Source organism: Rhipicephalus sanguineus, chromosome 10 (assembly GCF_013339695.2).
Source record: "Rhipicephalus sanguineus isolate Rsan-2018 chromosome 10, BIME_Rsan_1.4, whole genome shotgun sequence".
Classification (NCBI taxonomy): Eukaryota; Metazoa; Arthropoda; class Arachnida; order Ixodida; family Ixodidae; genus Rhipicephalus; species Rhipicephalus sanguineus.
The window spans coordinates 1,742,792-1,766,363 of NC_051185.1; the positions used below are offsets into that span (position 1 = coordinate 1,742,792).

A 23,572-nucleotide genomic window follows, 5' to 3' on the forward strand; every position below is an offset into this window, starting at 1 on the left:
GGTACGACGGTCGCCTACATCGATGAATTCGTGGATGCCAGCAATGCTTTCGCCTTCTTCGATGCTACCGAACCTGCTTCGAAGGATCGAGATCCCCAAACAGATTTCGACGTCAACCCGAGCCTCCCGAAGCACAAGCAAGACCAGCTTCAAGCCCTGCTCCTGCAATTGAAGGACTGCTTTTCGTCGTCGTCAAGAATTCGACAGACCCCAGTTGCGAAACATCGCATCATAACAGAAGAAGGTGCCCGACCAATCCGTCAGAGCCCGTACCGAGTCTCGACGCGAGAACGCGAGGCTGTTAAGAAACAGGTCGACGAAATGCTACGCGACGACATCATCCAGCCGTCGAAGAGTCCGTGGGCATCCCCCGTGGTGCTAGTGAAGAAGAAGGATGGAACTCTACGTTTTTGCGTCGAATTATCGTCGCCTGAACAAAGTGACGAAGAAGGACGTGTATTCCCTTCCCCGGATAGACGACGCCCTGGATCGATTACACACCGCAAAGCACTTTTCGTCGATGGACCTGAAGACCGGTTACTGGAAACTCGAAGTCGACAAGAAAGACCGAGAAAAGACTGCCTTTATAACACCAGACGGCCTGTTCGAGTTCAAGGTCATGCCCTTTGGTCTTTGCTCGGCACCTGAAACATTTCAACGCGTTATGGATACAGTACTGGCCGGCTTCAAGTGGCAGACGTGCCTCGTGTACTTGGACGACGTCGTTGTGTTTTCCTCAAACTTTGACGAACACCTTCGGCGCCTTGAAGCTGTGTACTTCAAGCAGTCAGGACCTCCGGACTCACCCTGAAGCCTGAAAAGTGCCGCTTCGCATATGAGGAGCTCTTGTTTTTGGGTCACGTGATCTGCAAAGACGGTGTTCGCCCGGACCCGCGAAAAACAGCTGCCATCGCTGCCTTCCCGCCACCCACCGATAAGAAGGCCGTACGCCGTTTTCTCGGCTTGTGCGCCTACTACAGACGCTTCGTCAAGGAATTTTCACGAATAGCCGAGCCACTAACGCATCTCACGAAGACCGACGTGCCATTCAAGTGGGAAACGGCGCAAATCGAAGCATTTCAAGAACTTAAACGACGCCTTCAGATGCCTCCGATACTAGCGCATTTCGACGAAGACGCCGATACGGAAATCCACACCGACACAAGCTGCGTAGGACTCGGCGCCATCCTCGTGCAGAAGACTGACGGGCTGGAAAGGGTCATCAGTTATGCTAGCCGGTCGATATCAAAGGCAGAAATCAACTATTCCACAACAGAAAAGGAGTGCCTGGCCATCATCTGGGCTACATCGAAGTTTCGCCCCTATCTCTACGGCCGGCCCTTCAATGTTGTGAGCGACCACCACGTCTTGTGTTGGCTAGCTAACTTGAAGGACCCTTCAGGTCGCCTCGCACGGTGGAGCCTACGACTGCAAGAATTCGACATTACCGTCGTGTACAAGTCCGGACGAAAACACTCTGACGCCGACTGCCTGTCTCGTGCCCCCGTCGACGCGCCACCGCAAGACAACGACGATGACTGCTTCCTCAGAACTATAAGTGCCGATGACTTCGCCGAAAGGCAACGAGCCGACGCGGAACTTGGGGGCCTTATGGAGTACCTCGAGTGCAAAACCGCCGATGTTCCGAAGGTATTCAAGCGAGGACTGCCGTCGTTTTTCTTGCGGAACGGCGTTCTCCTGAAGAAGAACTTCTTGCCACTTCGAGCCGACTACCTTCTTGTCGTGCCCTCATCATTGCGACCAGAAGTCCTCCAGGCCCTACACGACGACCCGACGGCTGGACACCTCGGTGTTTCCCGCACGCTCGCCAGAATACAGGAAAAATACTACTGGCCACGCCTTGCTGCCGACGTCACCCACTACGTTAAGACTTGCCGAGATTGCCAGCGACGGAAGACACCGCCGACTAGGCCAGCGGGACTTCTGCAGCCAATCGAATCACCTCACCGGCCGTTCCAGCTAATCGGGATGGACCTACTGGGGCCGTTCCCGACGTCGACTTCCGGCAACAAGTGGATCGTCGTAGCAACTGACTACATCACCCGCTACGCCGAGACAAAGGCCTTGCCCAAAGGCAGTGCGGCCGAGGTAGCCAAGTTCTTCGTGGAGAACATCGTGTTGCGTCATGGCGCCCCTGAAGTCCTCATCACAGGCAGAGGTACCGCCTTTACTGCGGACCTCACTCAGGTGATCTTCAAATACAGCGAGACGAGCCACCGTCGCACCACCGCCTACCACCCGCAGACCAATGGCCTCACCGAGCGTCTAAATAAGACCATCGCCGACATGCTGGCCATGTACGTCGACGTGGAGCACAAGACGTGGGACGCCGTCCTTCCGTACGTGACCTTCGCTTACAACATGGCCGTCCAAGAAACGACGCAGATGACGCTGTGCAAGTTGGTCTACGGAAGGAGCCCGGCGACGACGCTCGACGCCATGCTACCGAACGTCACCGACGAAGAAAATCTCGACGCCGCCGCTTACTTACAACGTGCCGAAGAAGCTCGACAGCTCGCCCGCCTGCGCATCAAGACCCAGCAGAACACCGACAGCCGTCGCTACAATCTTCGACGACGCTTCGTGGAGTACCAGCCCGGCGACCGTGTCTGGGTCTGGACACCAATACGACGAAGCGAACTGAGCGAGAAGCTTCTGCGACGATACTTCGAACCGTACAGGGTACTTCGACGTCTCGGCGCACTCGACTACGAGGTTTTCCCCGACGGCATCACGAACTCTCAGAGGCGCTGAGCTCGACCCGAGGTCGTGCATGTGGTGCGCCTTAAACTGTACTATGCACGTTAACGCACCAGAGGACTCTAATGCTTGCTTTCTCTATTAGTTTTCTTTAGTATTGCATGTATTCATGTTCTGTTTTTAAGCATCGGAACGATGCTTTTTCAGAGGGGGGCATTGCCGCGTGTCTCATGTTTCATGAGTTGAAGCTACACCCCCCAAGACTGTCAGCAACGCTCAGCGCAAACCGCGCCACATTGTTCGCGAAGCTTCCCGATCATTGTAGATCGTTTTGTTAAGATAGCGCGCTGCACGCGAATGTTCCAGCTTTGTCGAGAGATAACGCCGCCACCAGCGATATCGCTGGAAGGTTCGATAGCGCCTGTATAAAAGCCGACACGCTTGACCGCTTGTCAGGTGATCGACGGTCGACGCTCTGTTCGACGCTATCAGTGTATTGCTGTAGTTTGACCTTCAGTTTCCCGGCCACAAGTTCGGCCAAATAACCAGTTTCATCTCGGACGTGCTGACTGCTGTCTTCGTCGACGTCACGACCACGTGACAATATATCCGTGTTCGACTGTAGTAACACTGCCACGGCCGTGCCCGGCAAACCAGCCCAAGTCTTGCGGCGCTCTACTCGCCAACGAAAACCAGTGCAGCGTGTTCAGTATTAAGGGAAGAGAGATGTTATAAAGTGATGTCAGTCCCTATCAAACTGCTCTGCACGTGCTGGTGGCGCATGCGCCTTTCGTTTGCTCTCTCTCTGCAACTTTCCCCCTTCCCCCTTTCGGTTGCTTTATATACGCTTCCAAGTGGGAGGAATAAATGATTACGTTTCGCCGGTCAACTGCATGCTGTCGTACTTGTGCACACGCCCTGTGTGTGTTGGAATTATGTAGCAGATGGGTTGCACAAGATGACAGAAGGGGCGCTGGCTATTACGACTGTTGTTTAATTACAGGTGCACCCCCTAAAGGGAAGGCAAGTCTCCCTTGGATTTGCTCTTGGGCTACCAGCTACGCTCGCGCTTGGATACGTGTTCGCCACCCAGGTCCACAGCTTCTGCAGCAGGCACGGATGACTGGGCTGTCTCACCCGGCAGCAGTGTATATGTGCGGAATTATGGCACCGGGCCAAAGTGGACACCGTGACACGTATACAATCGACGTCCAGAGCCAGGATGATAAAGGTGGAGACTCCAGCCGGAGTAGTGCAGCGGCATCTCGACTAAGTCCACCATCGTCATGAAGGTATGCCTGGAAGGACTGCTTATGGAACCATAGCACGTGAGAGGTCAGACGGGCGAGCTCACACAACTAGTACTGCCACTTCGACTGGTGCGACCAGTGTGGCCCCAAAAGCAGCAGACATTCGCAGAGAGGACGAAGAAGCGAACGCGACTGAACCGCCACCGACGGGCTACATCGACGACTCACATCGACGTCGAAGCAACAGCGGGAACGTCGAACCATGCGCAGCCCCTACTCAAGTGATCGAAACGGATTCGGAAGCCTATACAACAGTTCTAATATAAAGAGGGAAAGAATGTTATGTTTTAGTTGTTGTTTGTTGCTACGTACCAGCCAAGCCAGCCGTGCACGCGCATCTTCTTGCACCCTCCCCCTGCTCCTATCCTAGATATCTGTTTCCCTGCACTATATATATTGCAGCTGTGCTATCAATAAACGTTGTTCCGCCACCAGCTAGCATGTCGTGTATGCTGCTGCTTGGTCACTACAAAAAGAAGAACAGCTAAAAAAGCACTAAGGATTTTAAAAACTATTTGAATAATGATAGCGGGAAGAAAAAGATACGGTATGCCAAGATATGTTCTGTTAGGTAAATGCTTCTTTTATTACATCTAGCATCGGTATCGGTGGTGCAATAGTTGTCAGAATCTCATTTGTGTATAAGTCAATAGTAGAACCCCGCTGATACGTTTTTGAAGGGACCGTAGGAAATAAACGTAAGAGACGGGAAACGTAAGAGCCGAAAAACAGGAAAAACGGCAAAATATTTAATGGTACAGAATTTTATTTCAATTCTTACGAGCAGCACGAAAATTGGCGCGCTCAGCCGCGATCTAGTCGATGGATAGAAACGCGGAGCTTAGGACGGCCTCATCCACAGAAATGTAATCAACGTATGTGATTTTTTTTAACATCAACAGCTGTAGGCATGAAAGAACTAAGCACACGCAATCACGACCGGCGCGGCGAGTTCGACCGCGAACCGCACGCACGACCGTGCGAGCTCCAACCAGCTCGAACTCATCCCGCACTCCGACAAATAACGATGATGATGAGTCTACGCCAACGCGATGGCAGAAGTGAATGCCAATCTCGAAGGCCTTGCTTTCGCAAGCAATTACGTCATACACGCCATGTTTGTGCAAAACAAATCTCAAAGGCTATGCTTTTGTCAATAGTAAATGCCAATCTCGAAGGCCTTGCTTTCGCGAGCAGTTACGTCATAGACGCCATCTTTGCAATTTGAATCTCGAAGGCCATGCTTTTGTTTGCATCAATTGAAAGATTCTGTTGCTTGCGCCTCTCATGCGGCTAATATTACGGTCAAACGAGGCCAAGCTGCGTGAAAATGCACCACGGCGGCTCTCTTTGGTAGTCACTCGGTCGGCTCCGAGCGCACTTCGCGACGTATCATACGGGAACGGTCTGACAGTTACGACGTAACAGCGGGGTTCCAAATACATTGTATCCTATGGGAGCTATGCCGGGACCGGCGGAAAACGACGTAACAGCCGGGAAAACGCAGCAGTGAGGAACGTAACAGCGGGGTTCTACTGTAATAATAATACCTGAGGTTTAACGTCCCAAAACCACGATATGATTATGAGAGACGCCATAGTGGAGGGCTCCAGAAATTTCGACTACCTGGGGTTCTTTAACATGCACCTAAATCTAAGTACACAGGCCTCAAACATTTTCGCCTCCATCGAAAATGCAGCCGCTGTGGCCGGGATTCGATCCCGCGTCCTTCGGGTCAGCAGTCGAGTGCCACAACCACTAGACCACTGTGGTGGGGCATTTGCATATAAGTCACTATTTGCATATAAGTCATACCCGTGACAATATCATCTAATATGCAAGTCAAAATCACATCCACGAGACCCTTAAGATCGCTGATGTGTGAAAGCCACGAGACGCAGAGAAACCCCATTCTTCAATTCGTCAGATGTTGTAACGAAGCACCACGCAAGAGAAGCTTCGATAAGGATCTACAGCGGCATCAAAATTTGTGCGAAAGATGCCGCACGCATTGGAGTACACAGCATAGCATCGACACAACTAAAAAGGAAAAAAATCTGGAAAACAAAAAGTCAGCACAGCGTAGAGGTTCGCATGCTTGATTTTCTTGAGACGGCACGAGCGCCACCATGTGACTCAGCTCCGCTAATAGGGACGCGGAGACCGCATCGCCTGGCCTCGCTATAGAGGACTCTGGCGGAAAGATCAGAGAATGTCGGTGCATCTAGTTTTACCCAGGTGGCTTACAGTGGAAGCAGTGTCAAGTTGAGAAGCTGAGTTCAGCCAACGTTTGTTGTTTCACACGGGGGTGTTGCGATGCAGTATCTCGTATTTTAAAATACACGATATATTATTGAATGTATCGGAAATACAAATACTGACACAAGTCTAGCGAGACGTATCGCGATACTGTCACGGATTCGGGTGGTCCCGGGCGATAGACTCAGTCAAGGCCACATTGTCAGAATAACACATTTATCAAACAAAAGGCACTGCACTCAGAAAATGTACAAATGTACAAAAAATAGTCACTGCAAACAAACTCCAATTATCAAGAAACAATATAACTAAACTGTCCTAGCTACTCCTTATCCAACAACTCTAGAACTGCTAATGTGCAAGGCAGTTCTTACTAGATTGTGCGGATGCAGTTCGTCGTCAATGTCCGGTCAGTAGTCGTCCTCGTTCGATCATTTCTTGTGGCCCTCGCTGATCTCTGGATCCCATCTACTGTCCGATGCGTCGTCTGTCACCTGTGAGTGCAGGCCATCGTATCACTGACGCTGGTAGCTTGTAGAGCCGTTAGGCCTAACGTCATGTTTGGCTCCATCGCCCAGCGTGGCTCTCCGGGGGGGGATCGTCTTTGGTGGCTAGCTCCTGAAGGGGACGTGCGTCAGGGACGCTCGTACTTGCGGGGTGCGGCCGCTGCATTGCCGAGGTGCCTTGCTCGAATGCCGTCGAGTACGCCGGCCACACCTCAGGATGCCCGCGCCACCGGCTGCAGACCCGAATGCCCCTAGCTGCCGTCACCAGTGCGCCTGCTGGCGATGCAACCATCCGCTGCTTAGTCCACCCAGACAATGCCAGCTCACCAGTCTTCTCCCTCCTTTTCGGCTCGTTTCATGTGCCTCGCGCTCTCGATAATCTTCCAAGCCCGTGCTCGTGCCGATTCGAACACTTGGCCAGCTTCGTCGTCGTCTTCTTTCTTCTGGCATATACTTCTGATACAGGTACAAGATACCCAACGAGTATCTGAGATAGTATCTAAGATACATGTATCTTCAATACTGCCCAGCACTGGATTCATGGCGTAGTGGGTACCTTGCATGTGTACTCATAGAAGTTGCCCCAAGAGACTTTACAATGGGCTCTAGAAAGGCCGCTCTTTCAACTTTCGCTGTGACTGTGCTGCGTGTTCCACGGAGGCCTGGCGTTTTTTTTTTTTTCTGCGGCACAATTTATTCCTTTGTCAGAGACAAACATCAGGAACCTTACAAGAGTCCATTTCCCACAATTCCTGTCATTTTTATTTTAGCACGAAAGTGTTCTATGCCGGCGTCCACCAAGACTTCAGTGACGTATTTTCATCACAGAAATGACGTCGAAAAAAATGCAAGCGACCAGATGGCAAAGAAATACTTGAAGAAAAAAGTTCCATCAACGGGGGTTGAACCCATGACCTTGCGGTCCGCGATAACAGATACCGGGCATGCTATCCATTGCGCCATGGTCACACACTCTGGAGGCTTTACAAACGCGCCTTTTATATCTCGCGCTTTTCTCTCACAGTGCTCTTTTTAATCATTGATCATGGACGTTAGTTGTCGAGATGTGCCACCAAGCGTCAACGTGGGTGCATCCACGTTAAACAGTGCTATAGCTGCCAAACACCAATCGACATTGTGCAAGCTCTCTTATATCACGTACAGGGGTGCAACAGCTGAAATAGGATTTGAAGCAGCATAATATTGATTTTGGAGCACAAAAATCCAAATTTGGAGCAGGTTACGAAAAAAAACCTGAATTTTTTAGCACAAAATCCCAAATTTGGAGCAGTATAACAAAGAAGGCTTACTTTTAGAAAAGAAAACAAAAATACATACAAACCATTCAATATAAACTAACTCGTGCACAGTGCACGTAAACACTGCTATTTCAATAAAAGCAGTGTGTAGAGCCACCCCACAGTGTGAACAATGACTAAGTCCACACTAGCATTTGCAGGGCCTGTCAAATAATTTGACAGGCACCGCAAATGCTAATGTGGACCTGCGAACCTGGCATCCTCGAAATTTGGGAGATTCGTAAAGCAGGGCAAGTGGGGGTGGCAAAAAAAAGAAAACTGGCGTACGTTTTTGTCTATTTGTTTCTCAAGGCCGCACTAAATGCCATACACAGCAGCTACAAATGATTGCTAATAATTTTTTAGACGTCAGCGATCATACTAGTACTCGTAATTACACGGCACATGCACGAATGAGTAATTAAGGAACAAAATGTGCTGTGTCCCTCACAGCTAGTACTAATAGCTACTTCTAAATCTCAGTACGCTTTTCCGCAAGACACCAGTGTACTGCGGCAAAAGTGGCTTAAAAAGCATTCTGCATGCAATAAAACAACCATCAGGAAATTTAAGAACCACTGTCCTTTTTTTATTGTGATAGCAATTATATGGACACTCTCGATGGGTTTTTGCCGTCATGTCCCATATAAAGTCCAAATAGATAACACCCCCCCCCCCCCGCGCATAGTATGTTCAACCGTGGGTAAAAGCGCGCGAGTGCAGACAGACGATGAATGCGGCTGAAGCAGAGATCAAACGAGCCAGCCCATCTCCGTTGTTCGGAGGGCGCATGCGATAACACCACTTTACTCGGGAAGACTGCCGTTGAAGCAGAGAAGTAACGCCCCACCAGTCTTGAACGAGCGCTATGTCAGCAGCCATCAGCGGGCAGCTATGTGCTGCGCTCTCAATGTGAAGACACTGTGCAGAAAGAGCATCTTTCCCTGGAGCGGCCGTATTCTCTTACACCAGCGTTTTGTAGAGTCACGCGAGATCAGATACAAAAAGAGTTTGCTGCCAGCCTACTTCATATAACATTACAATTTGTTGCTATCGCATTCATTGCTTCGTCCTTGCGGTGAAACTGTGACTTTTTTCTTTTCTTTAGTGCGGGGGGGAGGTGAGGTAGGGTTAGGGTCTGCCCACACTAGATGACCAACGCAGCCTCCATTTCTCACTAAAATTTGCGCAAGTGAGAAAATTTTGAAGCTGGTTGGGCATTTTGGCACAGCGTGGTGCAATTTCAACAAATTTCATGGTTTTGGCTCAGCTTGGCGCAGAAATAAGGAATTGTATCAAATTGACGCTATCGGCACAGCTGTTGCACCCCTGGATGTCCAGTAAACATTCAACTTCTTCTGTAAAAACACGTTTTACTTTCGTTTTATACCGATTCCTATGACGGAGGGATCATTTTATAATAGTAAAAAAACAAGCAAACATTGGCAGTGCATGTCCTTCAAAATCAGCCGACACTAGTATAGTTAGAAGGCAGAGCTTACCTTGTAGCTCAGTGATAGGCAGTTCAGGATGTTCTGGCCTGTTCAAGGAGAACAAAAAAGGGGAAAAACATCAGAGAAATGTTTCTTTTGGTCAATGCAACTGAAAAGAATGAGCTCTCAGTCTCTGATCCCCTAATGCAGTTGTCAATCAATCAATCATGGTGCAATGTGCAAAAGAAAATGCATACGAAAGTAGTATTTGTACCAGTAACCTTTTTGGCTAATACAATGTTAATAAGCAAGGACGTGACATTAGTTGAGGTAAAAGGTGCGAAGATGACGACGGGCATAGAGAGAGAGACACACACACACACACACAGCACCTTATTTATTTATTCTTTTTTTTTTACCACTTCCAACAATGCTTATTCTGAGAAAAAATGGGCGCTATTTATACAGACAGCGCTGCCAAATTTTACCGGTGCACTGTCGCATTCAGAAAATGTGGCTCTTTTTGTGTAATGATATGGATGCCACATTCACGCAACAATCACCTGCTTCAACAATCTTCTTTGCCTCAATTATTAACCTAGTCCACTTGACTCCTGGTGATCACAGAGCAGCTGCAAAAATGCAGTGAAGGCAATGGATTTCCAGGTGACCTCTGCCATTCCTAACATTATTCTAATGCTGCCTGAGCCTATCGTTTAAGCACTGCTCATTTGGCCCACATACTTTTTATCGTATGACAGAGGAATATCGTAAGACCACTCCCACCTGGCATTTAATGTATTTGCTTTCATGGTTTATGGTGCAGGCTGGTGCTTTCCGAAGACAAGGGTTTTTCATTTTGCAAAGTCTAGATGACCATCTGCCTGCTTGGCAATCTTTTTCAGGTTACATGACACGCGATGAACATATGGCATTACGGCTCTTTGTCCACTTTGCAGGTTCGTGATCTTTTCAAGATTTTTGCGGCCGCAGAAACCAGTACAGCTAGCAGATAGCCTGCCTCCTCCAGGTGGTTAATCTGCTTGCTAAAACACTCCTCTACACAATGGGGACAGGACTTCTTAAAAATATTAGGCGAGCAGAGGTTGGCAGTGCTTTACAAGCTTAGAATGACAAGAGCTAAAGGGTAGCAGCGTTTATTTGCACAAGGCTCGTACTGCTAGCAGACATGGTTAGCTAAAAAATTAATCTCATAACTAAAACCCTTACAGACGATTCGAGTGAAAGTTCATGAGTCACTTCAATTGGAGATAAAATATGCCTAAAAATTGTCCAAGTTTTGCTAAGGACCAGGTTGGCATCAATGGAGTTCTTGTCAACAAAAACTAAAAAGTCGCCAGCAAACCTAAAAGTTTTTATAACACCACTACCCCGAGAAGACTGGAAATAGATCTGCCTGCATGAGCTAAAGATAAATCACTTAAAATCGAAGCTAAACCTATGCAGATGCCGCTCTTCGGAAGGTACACATGGTGGACCTTAGATAGTCCTAAGAGTGCCATGAATTTGGCTTCCGGTATGTCATTCTGAAATGACAGAGAACCAAGCCTGCCTATACAATCTCGGACGCACAAAAGTAACCGATTTTTTGGCACTGAATAATACAGGTTGTTTGAATATAAAGAAAATGCCTCAAAAGTGGACCCTGCCTGCTCGGAAAGGAGGACAGCAGAGTCACGGACCAGGTAAGGGTTATCCACTGCGAGTACCTTGAGCTTCTCTTGCAGAAGAGCTGAGAGACACTTCTGCCAGCTATTATGCTCAGACACAATTACTTTTAAGGGACAGTTGAACTTGTGTTTCTTGGCACTGAAAAAGGCTCCGAATGTATTTGCTTTACTTTTCCTAATGTCCCTGGAAAGCTTTAACAAGTTCATGTTTTCACATAGCTTCTTAACTTCACTTTTCAGCTTCCCAAGAGACACATCCTCACGACAAAGGAAAACATAGCTTCACCTTCCACGAAAAGACGGCACAGCCACCTTCCTAGTCCTGTCTCCTTGTCCATTGTCGTCTTCGTGGCTTTTACCTCGGAGCATGCAAAACCAACACACCCCGTCGCCCACCCTAATGTGGCATTGGCTTTTTGTCGTGAGTAAGGAGACACTGCAAAAAGAAGACGATGAAGACACATTCGAAAGGGCACGAGCACGGAGAGGCACGTGACCTGAGCGGCGATCGAACGGTGATTCTACATGGTCAAGAAAGGTCGGCTTTTTAGCTCTACAATGGCGGTTCGGAAGCCATGACACTGGAGGAGTGGCCACTGACCTCGACGACATTCGGGCGAGACTTTTCGGAGCTGCTCCAGCCTGTTTATAGGCACGGTGGTTCTGGGCACGCAAGGCAATCCCTAGTGCACCACGTTCGCTATTTACATTCGGCACATATCGTTGCTGGGTCGGCTCATCGACGACTGGGATGTGGCACAACGTTAAAGGTGACTACACAGACTGCAACAAAGACGTCTTCGTGGACGGAGAGACCAGCAGCCCTGGACACAATGCAGTTGAGGACCAGACTTGAGGAAACCCAGCAGGTGAACATGTAAGAACGTTCCACTGTACCCCCAACTGCGAAGCAAACGGTGCTGAACCGAGGCTAGGAGAACAAGTCAGAGGACTTCATATTAGTTTTTCAGTTGGGTAGTTTAAATAATGTTTCTTTTTGCAAGATTTACAGACTTCAACGTGTGAAAAATATTTTTAGCATAGAATGAATCTTGTAGATTAAGTATTTAGTTGTGTTCCAGCCAGTTTGGGATTTGGAGCACTTTTTGAAGCAGGAAAAAAACTGTTTTGAAGCAGATTTGGTGCAGAACGAAATGCAGGTTTGGAGCAGAAACCATGGAGTTTGGGATCACTTGGAGCAGTACAGTCTAACTTTCTACTGCATTTTCTTATTAGTGTAGAAGCTATACATGCCGCTGTAATGTAAACAAAAAGACGAGACCAACAGTCAGAGAGCTGCCATAAATTATGCTCCTCACACGACACATTATCATATGCCCACTTCACCACAATATACAAGATGTGTATTGCTGTGAAGTATTAAACACAAGGCAAGCTTGGTCCATACGGTTTCTGCGAGTGACGGGTGTCAAAACATCATTGCAAACAGAAATAACAACCTAGCCAGAATACCAGTAGCTAAGCATCAAGACAAGGGAAAAAAAATTTGCGAACGAGAACTTTTGCTTTGAGATAGCCTGCACGAACTGTATATTCTATCATCACCCCAACTTAATATGGCTGATGCTCCACTGTACTCAATAATTATTAGCTATTAGTGGCACAAGTCGCACCATGTGCACTTCTAGCACTAACATTGATCACCGATCATGTATGGCGAGCCTGCAGGCACTATCGGAATGCTTTGCTGCCATACATCACAAGCATTGAGGCTTAGCGTCAAAATCGGCATACTGAAGAAAGAGCCTTCCGTACTGCCACTGACACGCATCCTTTTAACGCATTAAACAGCTCTTTTCAAATTCTGGTGTCGGCATCGGTGTCAGTGTCGTTGGTTGTGAGCGAAAAATCAGTGTTTTCCATGAGAAAAAATTCGAGATAGATGCAAAAAAGTAATAAAAAAAGTCAGCTGCAGTGGGAATCAAACCCAGGCCTTCTGTGTGGCAAGCAGGCGTTTTACCACAGAGCCACGCCATTGCTTTGAACTGTTTCCGAAAAAACAACAACGTGGCCCCCTCTTTTTTAGTCTCGTAGTCTTGAGCCACCAAAACATCCATATCTTCCCAGAATCCTGGAACCATGTGGTCCTTCTTTTTGAGACGCTTGGTGCCTTGATGTTGTCCCGACGTTGGTGTTGGCGCTCCATCTGACATTGCTTGACGCCCACTTCTTGCACCTCTGCAGCGATGCCTTCAGAAGAACAGGGTCACCTTAATCCCTTCTGCCCTATTTAGAGGCCAGTGCTAGTTTCGCTTCTCCTGAACCCCTTCATATTCCTCAAGGTTCTTCGTCCTTCACCTCCAGCTGACGGAGGACAACCTCCCTTTCAACCTTGGATCGTCCTCATTGACGAGTCAGTCAGCTCGAACTTACTGTAGATGACGTGGTAAATCGACCAAAAAGCAATTTTTCGATTTCATTAATAAAAAATAATACAGACTCTGAGGAGTGAAACTGTGCATTGGCGACTGAATAGGAATGCTCAAAGCTATTTAAAAAACATGCCTCTTGAAGGATGTGAGGATTTGTTGACATGTTCTTTTCCATCATTCTTTCTGCATATATGTATGTTTTATAATAAGTATGGCTACATTGGTTAAATCGCTTCATTTCTTACCATTTTCATCAGTTTCGATTGGAAATTTTTCCATCAGGGATGCTTTTGTAGCGTAGTCATCGGTTTATGTTGTGAGCATTTCCCGTGTGTGCTTTTAAACATAAAAACGCATTTTTCTCATGGTCACTTTTTTGAAAATTTTCCAAACTTGATGTACCTTATTTGGAAAACTATCCGACCGATTGCTCTGAAATTTTCTCAGATTATACTTTAATTCCTTCCGAATAGTCTGAATTTAATGCATTCAGAAAGCGTGGAGTTATAATTCAGAAAAAAAAATTAAATGAAAAGTCTCTCTTACAGCACGTGACAAGTTAGGACAATGTTTTTTTTGTGACATAAATGTCGGAACCCATACTTATAGCTAGGGATTATTTCCACTGCTATGCAGAATTAGCATGTCAGAGTTGATGGTCACACTGTTTTTTGTTTTTGAGAAAAGGCACATTTAAATTTACACCCCAGCATAAAATTTAGTACTCAATATTAATAATAACTGGGGTTTAACATCCCAAAACCATGATATGATTATGAGAGACGCCGTAGTGGAGGTCTCCGGAAATTTCGACCACCTGGGGTTCTTTAACGTGCACCTAAATCTAAGTACACGGGCCTCAAACATTTTCGCCTCCATCGAAAATGCAGCCGCCGCGGCCGGGATTCGATCCCGCGACCTTCGGGTCAGCAGTCGAGCGCCATAACCACTAGACCACCGTGGCGGGGCTAAAATTTAGTACTCAAATACGAAAAAAGTAAAAAGGCTACAGGATCAAAATTACACAAAGTGAGGGATACAAGCTTTCTCATTGAACACGCAAAATTTCACAATAAAATATGGTACAGTTCCGGAGACATAAAGCTGAAAGCAAGATGACCCTACCAGAGACCCTGAACGCAAGTAATGTTGCCTGGCGTAAAATTGCGCCAGGCGTCAGGGCGTGTGAATTGCGCAACAAATAGGGGTTTAAAGGCCCACCCATTGCAACTGCTCAGGCATATTTAATCATCATCAGCAGCAGCAAGAGCTGCACGTGTTTGCGTGTTGCCTTACGGATGCGTAGAGGGTACTTTGCTGATTCGCAAAAGGAAGAATTATGGAGTAGTGGGCACTGAGCAATTGTACTTGCAGTAGGCATTGTAGGATAATTTGAAATGGCTAATGTTATAAGCACTGACGTTCCTTTCCTTATGGCACGGCTGAGGCGTGCACCGAGAACCGAAGCCAGGCTAGCAATTGAGAAGGCGATGTGCACGGGGCCCGATTATGCTACCGCATTCTACTCTCGAAGGCGAGGCTCGAGTGTCCCCCAAATTTTTTCCAAACTTTTTGTAAAATAACAAATAAAATTTTGACTGTCTGAATCTTCATTTGCGTGAAGCGTGTGGTGCCTAAAGGAGCAGCGGCGTGGCCAGCATGGCAACATTACGAGACGCATAGTGGTTAGCAAAATAAAAGCACCAGTCATATGACCCGCACCAAAAAATGGGAAAAAGCGCTTATAAAGTGGGGTTATATGGGAGAAAATATGGTATTATTGCCATTTCCTCATCAAGAGAGATGGGCTTTCAGAAAAAAAAAATGCTCAACTGTCAACAACACACTACAGGTTAAACGCACACATGGCAGTGTCGATACATTGGTTAGGCCGAATATAGTAGGCTTGTGCGAATAGTAAATTTTAGGTTCGAAGCGAATAGTGATTTTGGTTGAATAATTTCGAATTGAATTCGAATAGTATATATCACATATTATAAAGAAAAATGAGCATATTTGTCATGACCCAACCAACCTGCACAACGTTTTTTTAAAATTGTAACAAGGCATGTGCAAATGTCGTTCTTTTTGGTTCAAAGGAAGTGGAAGCAACTTTTAATAGTAGCAGGATTTGGTTTTCGGTAGAATGCAAATGATAACCTGTAAAATATGTTACGTTTTAAAATTTACTATAACTGGAGCATATAAGCTGGTATAACAAGATTTTAAACTTAAAAAATGATGAATCGATGTGAGGGAATATGTTCATTTAACCTTAAAGTGGGGCTTTGCGGCAGTGCGGATTTTTCCTGGAAAGCTGTATTCACGGTATAGCACCCCTCCACAGCAGTGAAACTACCTTTACAGGAGGAGTTACAAGCGGACAGTGCAGGAAAGATTACTTTTAAGGGCTCGTTTTTTGTTTGTTAGACACAATATTAATGAGAACTAACAGACAGCAATGCCAAGGAAAGTATAGGGGGTGTTATTTGTAGTAATTAGAATATAAATGTGAAGAAAGGAAAGTGGACAAAAAGATAACTTGCCGCCGGCAGGGATCGGTCCCTGCCGGCGGCAAGTTATCTTTTCGTCCACTTTCCTTTCTTCACATTTATATTCTAATTACTACAAATAACACCCCCTACACTTTCCTTGGCATGCTATGTCAATGTCTGGTTGGGTTAATTAATTAGCCCAACCAGACAGGCAAATCTGAAAAAATGTTCAGCTTTAAGTCTATAGCACATTCTTGCAAAATTTCTGGAGGCATACATGGCAGAAAAATTGCAACAATTTAGTAATTACAGTGATGCTACTGAAGACTTCTGATTTGGAGCAATTTTCGGAGCAGCAAAATTTCCGTTTTGGAGCACTTTGGAGCAGCAAAATTTCCGTTTTGGAGCACTTTGGAGCAGATAATTTTACATCTGGGAGCACTCTGGAGCAGCAAATTTTACATCCTGGAGTACACTACAGAAGCATATTGCATGAACATTCAAGCACCTTAATAATTATTATGGGGCTCTTATAAGCCTAGAAATATTTCGATTCATTGCAAATCTCGTGGAAAAAATCATCTCAGGAGAGCTCCATACTTCACTGGCTAATGAAAAAATAAGGACTCATGCAGTTGAGTGTCCCGGATTAACCTCTTCGTCGACTATTTTCGACACTAGCAAATAAACAGAATACCGGATCAATAAAATTGCACTTTATGAAATAACACTAAATACATCTATGTGGTTATCAGCAGACGTGGTAGACAAACGCCGTGATGTACAGCAGTGCCTCAATGGCAAAGAGCCACACTATCCCTAATGCTTTCCCCTAAGAAGACTCCAAGGCGAAAGCCACGTTATTTTTCTTCTCGATCGCCGGGTTGATCCTCTCTGCAAGCTTTCTGCACCTCACCTGGTTTTGCGCTAGCTCCATTATCGGCGCACCGATCACGGAAGCAGTGTAAAGCGACGATGTCCTGCGATGACGTCATCACGTGACATCACAATATATGACTCCATGATAACGTCACAAGTTTTGACGATCTATGACGTGATGATAACACCATCACATGATGATTATTTTTTGCATCAATCGATTGATGCCGCCGACGGTCAATTTTCGTGTTTGATAAAGCATCTAAGGCTTTCCCATTAATATTGCGTATTGAACGTTAACAGCCTGGCCGTTAATAACCTGGCCTTACATACCAAACTGTCCTCCACCATGTCACCTCTGTGCCATGCGCGAAACAGCTTCGCTTATCATCCACTTGAGTGAAATGGCTCCTCAATTTTTGTTTCATTTTTATTGTGATAGCGATTATATGGGCACTCTCGGCGGATTTTTGCCGTCGCCGTTGCCGTAATTTTTCGTATAAAGTCCAAATTAATAACATCACCACGCGCATTCTAGCCGCGGGTAAAAGCTCGCGAGCGCTGGCGACGAACGCGGCTCAAGCGGAGATTAAACTAGCCGGCCGTCTGTCTCCGTCGCACGGAGAGCATAACATCTTCCCGCGTGCGGGCCTGCCGTGGATTGCTCATCAAACAGAGAGGAAACGCCCCGCCCGTCTTTCGTAAGGAGCATGAAGGGACGCCAGGGGAGCGGGGGGGAGGGGGAGGGGACCGCATCGTTCGAAAGGCGCAGTCGCTTGCGCGCGCGCTATCTCGAAGCATCAGGAGACGGCTCGTAAACTTGCTGTGCTCTCAACGCTTACTACGCGTTTAGAGAACTCAGAGCACGAAAACGCTTCGCTTCCTTGAGCGGCCATATTCCCTTAAATCAGCGTTTTGTTGAGTTACACGAGATCGGATCCAAGCGATCTAGCTGCTAGCCTTACTTCGCTTAACAATACAATTTGTTGGTATCGCATTCATTGCTTCGCCCTTAAGGGGGGACATGGTGTGTGGAGATATTTTCTGTATCTTATGTCCAAACCTGATGAAATTAAATAGACTTGTTTGGTTTTTCATGCTGATTTCAAATATACAATAATTTTTCTTGTAAGCAAACTTGTTTACGAGATACACAAAGCTGCCTCTCTATTGTTTCCGGAGGCAATAAGAGAAAAGCCGTTCAGCAGAAAGTGAATATTATCAGATAGCTAGATACTACTATATGCAATAAGTGCAACGCTGCAAACAGATTTCAGATCGGATCATAACTAGTCATTCTTCAGATGATCAAAATTCAATGTTTGTACCATGACTACCGTAAAGAAAAAACAAAATAAATCTTTAAAAATTTATGAGCAGAAATTTAGAATTCTGCTCTCAGCACTTTGTGATACACAGCTTGGGCTTTATGTTAAAAAAGTAATTACAGCTCTAGCTGTTCTAGATCATGAGTTATCACTCCGACAAGCTAAATAAATGACCCAAAAACATTTAACGTTCAGCTCGTACTCGTTGCACAGACCTAAACTGCAGATGAAATACTGATCTTATAAGACTTCTCTTAAACTTTACATGCGAAATAATAGCTGTAGATGTCAATAATATAATTTAAAAAACACTTTTTTCTTTGATGATTTTTTGGTCTCCACAAGCCATGTCCCCCCTTAAGCGAAACTGTGAGTTCTTTTTTATCCGTCCGCTAATGACCCTGGAAAGCAAGGGGCGGACGTGTAACATGGCGTAGCCACTTCACTGCAGGCCGTCAGCGATGGGCCCGTTACTGACAGCTGCCCATTTGCGGCTGCTCCGACCAGGAGATATGCTTTTATTAATGAGATGACATTTTAAAAAAGAGCTAGCAAAAACTTCGAATTGGAACCCTAGCACGCGAGCTCAAAAGGGCAGGGCCTTTTAGGGGGTATTTACCGCAGAGTGATTACAAACTTCGGATGTGTTGTGGAAGAAATTACGAAAGCTCTTCTGGATGAAGATCCATGGATAAAGTATATCTGAGGAGAAGTGTCAACGCGTTCCCACCGTTCGCGTGCTCTTCCATAAACGCGAAGCAAGGAAAATTCAATATTGTTCCATATCCCCGATTTCATTCAGCGATGTCCAGAAACAGAAGTGACAGACATTTTAGCGGCACGCATGTAGTCATTACTGAACATTGCTTTCCTTACGTGCCGTGCGACACTTGAAACGGGCTATCAGCAGCGTTTCTGGAACAGACGACGTTCACCGATGAATCGCCGTCGCACTTTCTCGCTACCGATAGGCCTATAGACGTCACGAGCCTCTGTGGAGAGCGCGTTTTGCTGTCGAGCCGACTTGCAGAACAGAAGCTGCATCGGCACCGTGCATGGCATCGTGACTTACTCGGGACGCACGCGCGAGCGCTATTTATTCAGCGGAATAATTCTTGGTCCGTGGTTGTGATTTTGCAGCTCCAAGATCAAGCTGGACATGTTCTGACGCGCAGGCGGTGCGATTGCTGGTGATAAGACGCCCCAAAACTCGAGACTTTGGCGCAGTTTGGTGCAATTTTCGTCGATATTATCAGGATGGCGCAGTAAATACAATTTGGTGCACTTTGGCGCAGTTGGCGCAGGAGTGGAATCAGTGTAATTATCAATATCCTTGCTTAATGTGTAAACCAATTTGGCATTGCCACAGGCAATGATGCCCACAGAATAAATTTCTGATGAACATCAATCAGACAATGTTCAGCTCTGATGAAATTTGTTCCAAGTTGGAAAATCTGCACGTTCGGGCATACAGCAATGCTAATATCTGTTTCAAAAGCTTTTTCCAGACTACAAATGGCTGGGCTTTTTACCAGGAGGGATGGCGACAGGACAGGCATCCAGGCGCAGGTTCCTGGCCTCTGCACACTCTCCCCGTAAGGATGAGCTCAAGGCTTGGGAGAGAATCCAGTTGAGTGTCCTTGGGTTGAGAAATTCTGCTGGTGATTTGAGCTGGAAAGAAAAGGCATTTGAGAACACTTCATGATGAAAAGTGAAGAGAGGTGATGCACACAAGGTAGACATTTTGTGACATGGTCTCAAGTCATTTTAGCAAGAGTATGAAATCTAGTTTCCAGATGACACGAGTGGTTGCTGTGTAATCACAGAAGGATTTCATCATTGGGTTTTAATGCCTTATGAACATTTTTTTAACCTTTCAGGTATACACAGAATTACAGGTGGTTGATACAGAAGCTACAAAGAGGGCTGGAAGTTACGTCAGTGTGGCATTCTATTTGTCTTCAATACGCCCCATGGTGGTAGTGGTGAAGCACTTATGCTTAACATTTTGAAAGCCAGCAGCCCTGTAGTTGACATGGCACCACTGGTGGCCACAAGATGGAGAGACGCCTCCCCTCAGCTGTGGACCACTTTTCGGATGCGTCTTGAGACCCAACCCATCTCAACCAAGCCCCTGCAGTGTCGAATGTCAACCAGAGCACAAACGCTATGCTAGCCGAGCTGAATCACTCTCTCGAAGTGTGCTTGCTGTTTATTTATTGTTGTTTTTCTCCCACAAAATGCTGTGCTATGGAGATTTTCTGTGGGCATTTGTTGCACTGGCAGTAATGTTGTAAATGAAGTGAAAAAAGCACTTCAGTTGAAAGAACATGCCGTGGCTCTATGCAATCCACAGGACGGAAGTCACAGTTCTGACCAGTGGCGTAAATCCAGGAAAATCACAAGGGTGGTTACACATCTGGCAACGGCGGCCATTTTGTTTTGAAAATATGCTTTTGTTTTAATCAAATAAAAATTAAAATCATGCTTTCAAATGAAATTTAGAAAAAGAAACGAGCATGTGCAGCCAATAGGATAAGCGTAACTCGTAGGTAGGCTCTAGCATATTTTTAGATATGTCGGTCAGGTTGGAACACGAAGTAAAAATGTTAGCGTTTTCTTGTGACAACGCGTAAAGGTAGAGTTTTTTTTAACTTTGCCTCCATTCGCCGATCGTGTATACAGTCGAGCCCGACTATATCGAACCCGTTTATATCAAATTATCCCATATATCGAACAATTTCTAAACACGGTAAATTTACATTGAGAATATATAGCAAAAGTTACTGTTACATCGAACGAAAATAGCAACGACAACCGATATATCAAACTCCATGTGCCTCAAGAGTGCCCCAGCAAGTTGGCTTTCCCTCGCGGTGGCGGGGAAAACTGCCGGCGCCACCCTAGAAAAAGTGGTTTAGACCCGGTTGTGCACGGGCGAACACCCCCCTGCAAGAAATGATCCTGGCCCGCTCGCAGCGCTTACAGCCAATCAGAGGTCGTCGTGCTTTCTCCGAGGCGCGGAGGCGGTAGAAGTGAGCGCCATTTTTTCTTTCTTTATGCTTGTGTGCCTGCTGCTGCCTGTTTTCCTCGAGTCCTCATTCAGCGTGGTCCCTGCTGGTGGTGTTGCCTGTTGGTGCTCTGTGAACTTTATTGGCGCGCTGTCGTCATGGCTTGTGCAAAGAGGCAGAATTTGCCGTTCGCCGCGAAACTCGAAATCATAAATCGGGTCAAGCGCGGTGAAAAGAAGTCCGACGTCGCCGCCGCGCACAAAATTCCAAGGAGCACCTTGAGTTCCCGGGAGCTATCGACGGATCGACATTCGGCGAGTTCATCAGTGCGGACGATGATGTCGCCATCATGGGTGAGCTACAAGATGAGGGCTACGTTGCAGACGTCGTGCCGACCACGAGCCAAAGCGACAGCAATAAGGAAATTGACGATGGTCCATTGCCTACATCCTCCGAAGTGATTAGTGCACTTGCGTTGGTCCGGCGCTATTGCGTGAATGTGGAAGGCTGCTCCGACTCGTTGGACAACGTGGAGGCATGCGTGCTGTCACAGGCAGCGAAGTCGTTGACACAGAAGAAAATCCAGGACTATTTTGTTCCAAAGTAGGGCACGCAAGTAAGCCACCATATTAATAAAGGACTTTTCTTATTGTTATGTGCCTTTGCGTCAAAATACTATAGCGGGCCTATATCGAATTATGCCATATATCGAACTAATAAACGTTTCTTGGCGAGTTCGATATACCCGGGTTCGACTGTACCTGTTAGAAATAGCCTCCCACGATTTACCCCTGGAATTTTTCTTGTAAAGCATTTTTATGTTCACCGGCGATTTTCTTAAAGTAATAGTCGAGCAGTTGCACTTGCACTTCATTGTGAATGGCTTCCAAGAAATCGTCGAAATGAATAACGGCAGATGATCGGGGATTTTTCGTTTACTTTGCATTTCACTGCCGAGCATAATAAACGACTGCAGAACGTAAGAAGTAACTTCAGAAATCTTCAAAAGTGGATAGCGCGAAATCGAAAAGGACTGCGAAGGAACACAGATGTACAGGACAGGCGCTACTCGCAACTAAGCTTTATTCAGATTTCGCGCTATCCAATTTTCAAGATTATGAACCAACTAGCCCAGAAATGTATACTATTAACTTCAGAAAGCTTGTACTCAAGAGCCAGTGAAGGACTTCAGATTTTAGAGTTACTTTTACGGAGAGTTTGCAACCCTTACTGCCAAGAAATCCAAATATTATTTTTGAAGCATACATCCCAAGGGGTGTCCCCCACAGCCCGAACACAAGGGGGGTCGGGACACCCCTGACTCCCCCATGATTTACGCCACTGGTTCTGACTGATAGGGCAGCTGCAGAAGTACTAGCAAGAGTGACTGCCTCTCTGCTCACGCACGGTGCGACCCAAAGAAGGCTCAGGTTCACACACATGAATCTGAATGATAAATTAAGTAAGAACCCTTATATAATAGGAAGTAATACCCCGGTCACACTGGCAAATTTAGTGTCATTTTGAGCGAGTGCACTTACGCTCACAGAGTGTCACTTTGGCAGCGCGCCGCTACACGAGAAAGAGAAGTGTGCTTTGGAAATGATGGAAGTGGCAATTGGTGGTTCAGTAGCGCAACATATATTTGTTATTTTTGGCAATTCTCGCAGTTTAATTGCGTATTATAGGCATGAACATAATTTACAATGAACTTTGCGCGTGAATGAAGTTGCAACCGCATAACGTCATTGGTCATCGCGAGCCGAGACAAGACAGTATCATATCAAAGACGAATCGAAAACAAAAATGGCGGACTCCGGTGCAGAAGGGACGGGTAGTGGTGACGGACGTTTGGAGCTTGTTTTGGCAGCAATCATTTGCTACTCCCAAAGGCGTGTGAGCGCCCGGGTCTCTGCGTCGGACCTCGTTGTCTTCGCGGAAGTGGCACCCGTGGCACACGCCATCGCAAATGATTAAAGAATGATGGACCTGCACATCTGCAAGGAAGTAAACAACGTGACGGACGCGGCCATTGCACGGCATAGAACACTGTACACGGCATGTGCTCCCGCCCGAGGGCGAGAGTAGCGAGGTTTTTTTGTTGTAGTATCGTTTGTTTGAATACATGGCAGTATTCCTAATAACGAGAACGATGGTTTAAAAATACCATGATTGCCTCGTTTTGCATTAGCGTATTTATTTGCAAGCCACTGCTGCCGAGGATAGACACTCCGTCGCAGCGAAGTGG

The 23,572-nt window shown here is 46.5% G+C and overlaps 1 protein-coding gene across 4 annotated transcripts in view; it reads right to left on the bottom strand.

The window, feature by feature from the left end:
• LOC119372695 (gamma-tubulin complex component 6) overlaps nt 1–23,572 on the bottom strand; it is a 318,918-nt gene that overhangs the window by 106,901 nt on the left and 188,445 nt on the right. For all 4 annotated transcript variants that reach the window (XM_037643145.2, XM_037643144.2, XM_049419622.1 and 1 more), the window contains 2 exons: nt 19,846–19,984; nt 9,597–9,634 (listed from right to left, as the gene is read on the bottom strand). In XM_037643145.2, coding sequence (XP_037499073.1) covers nt 9,597–9,634; nt 19,846–19,984 — 177 coding nt within the window. The remainder of the gene's footprint in view (nt 1–9,596; nt 9,635–19,845; nt 19,985–23,572) is intronic.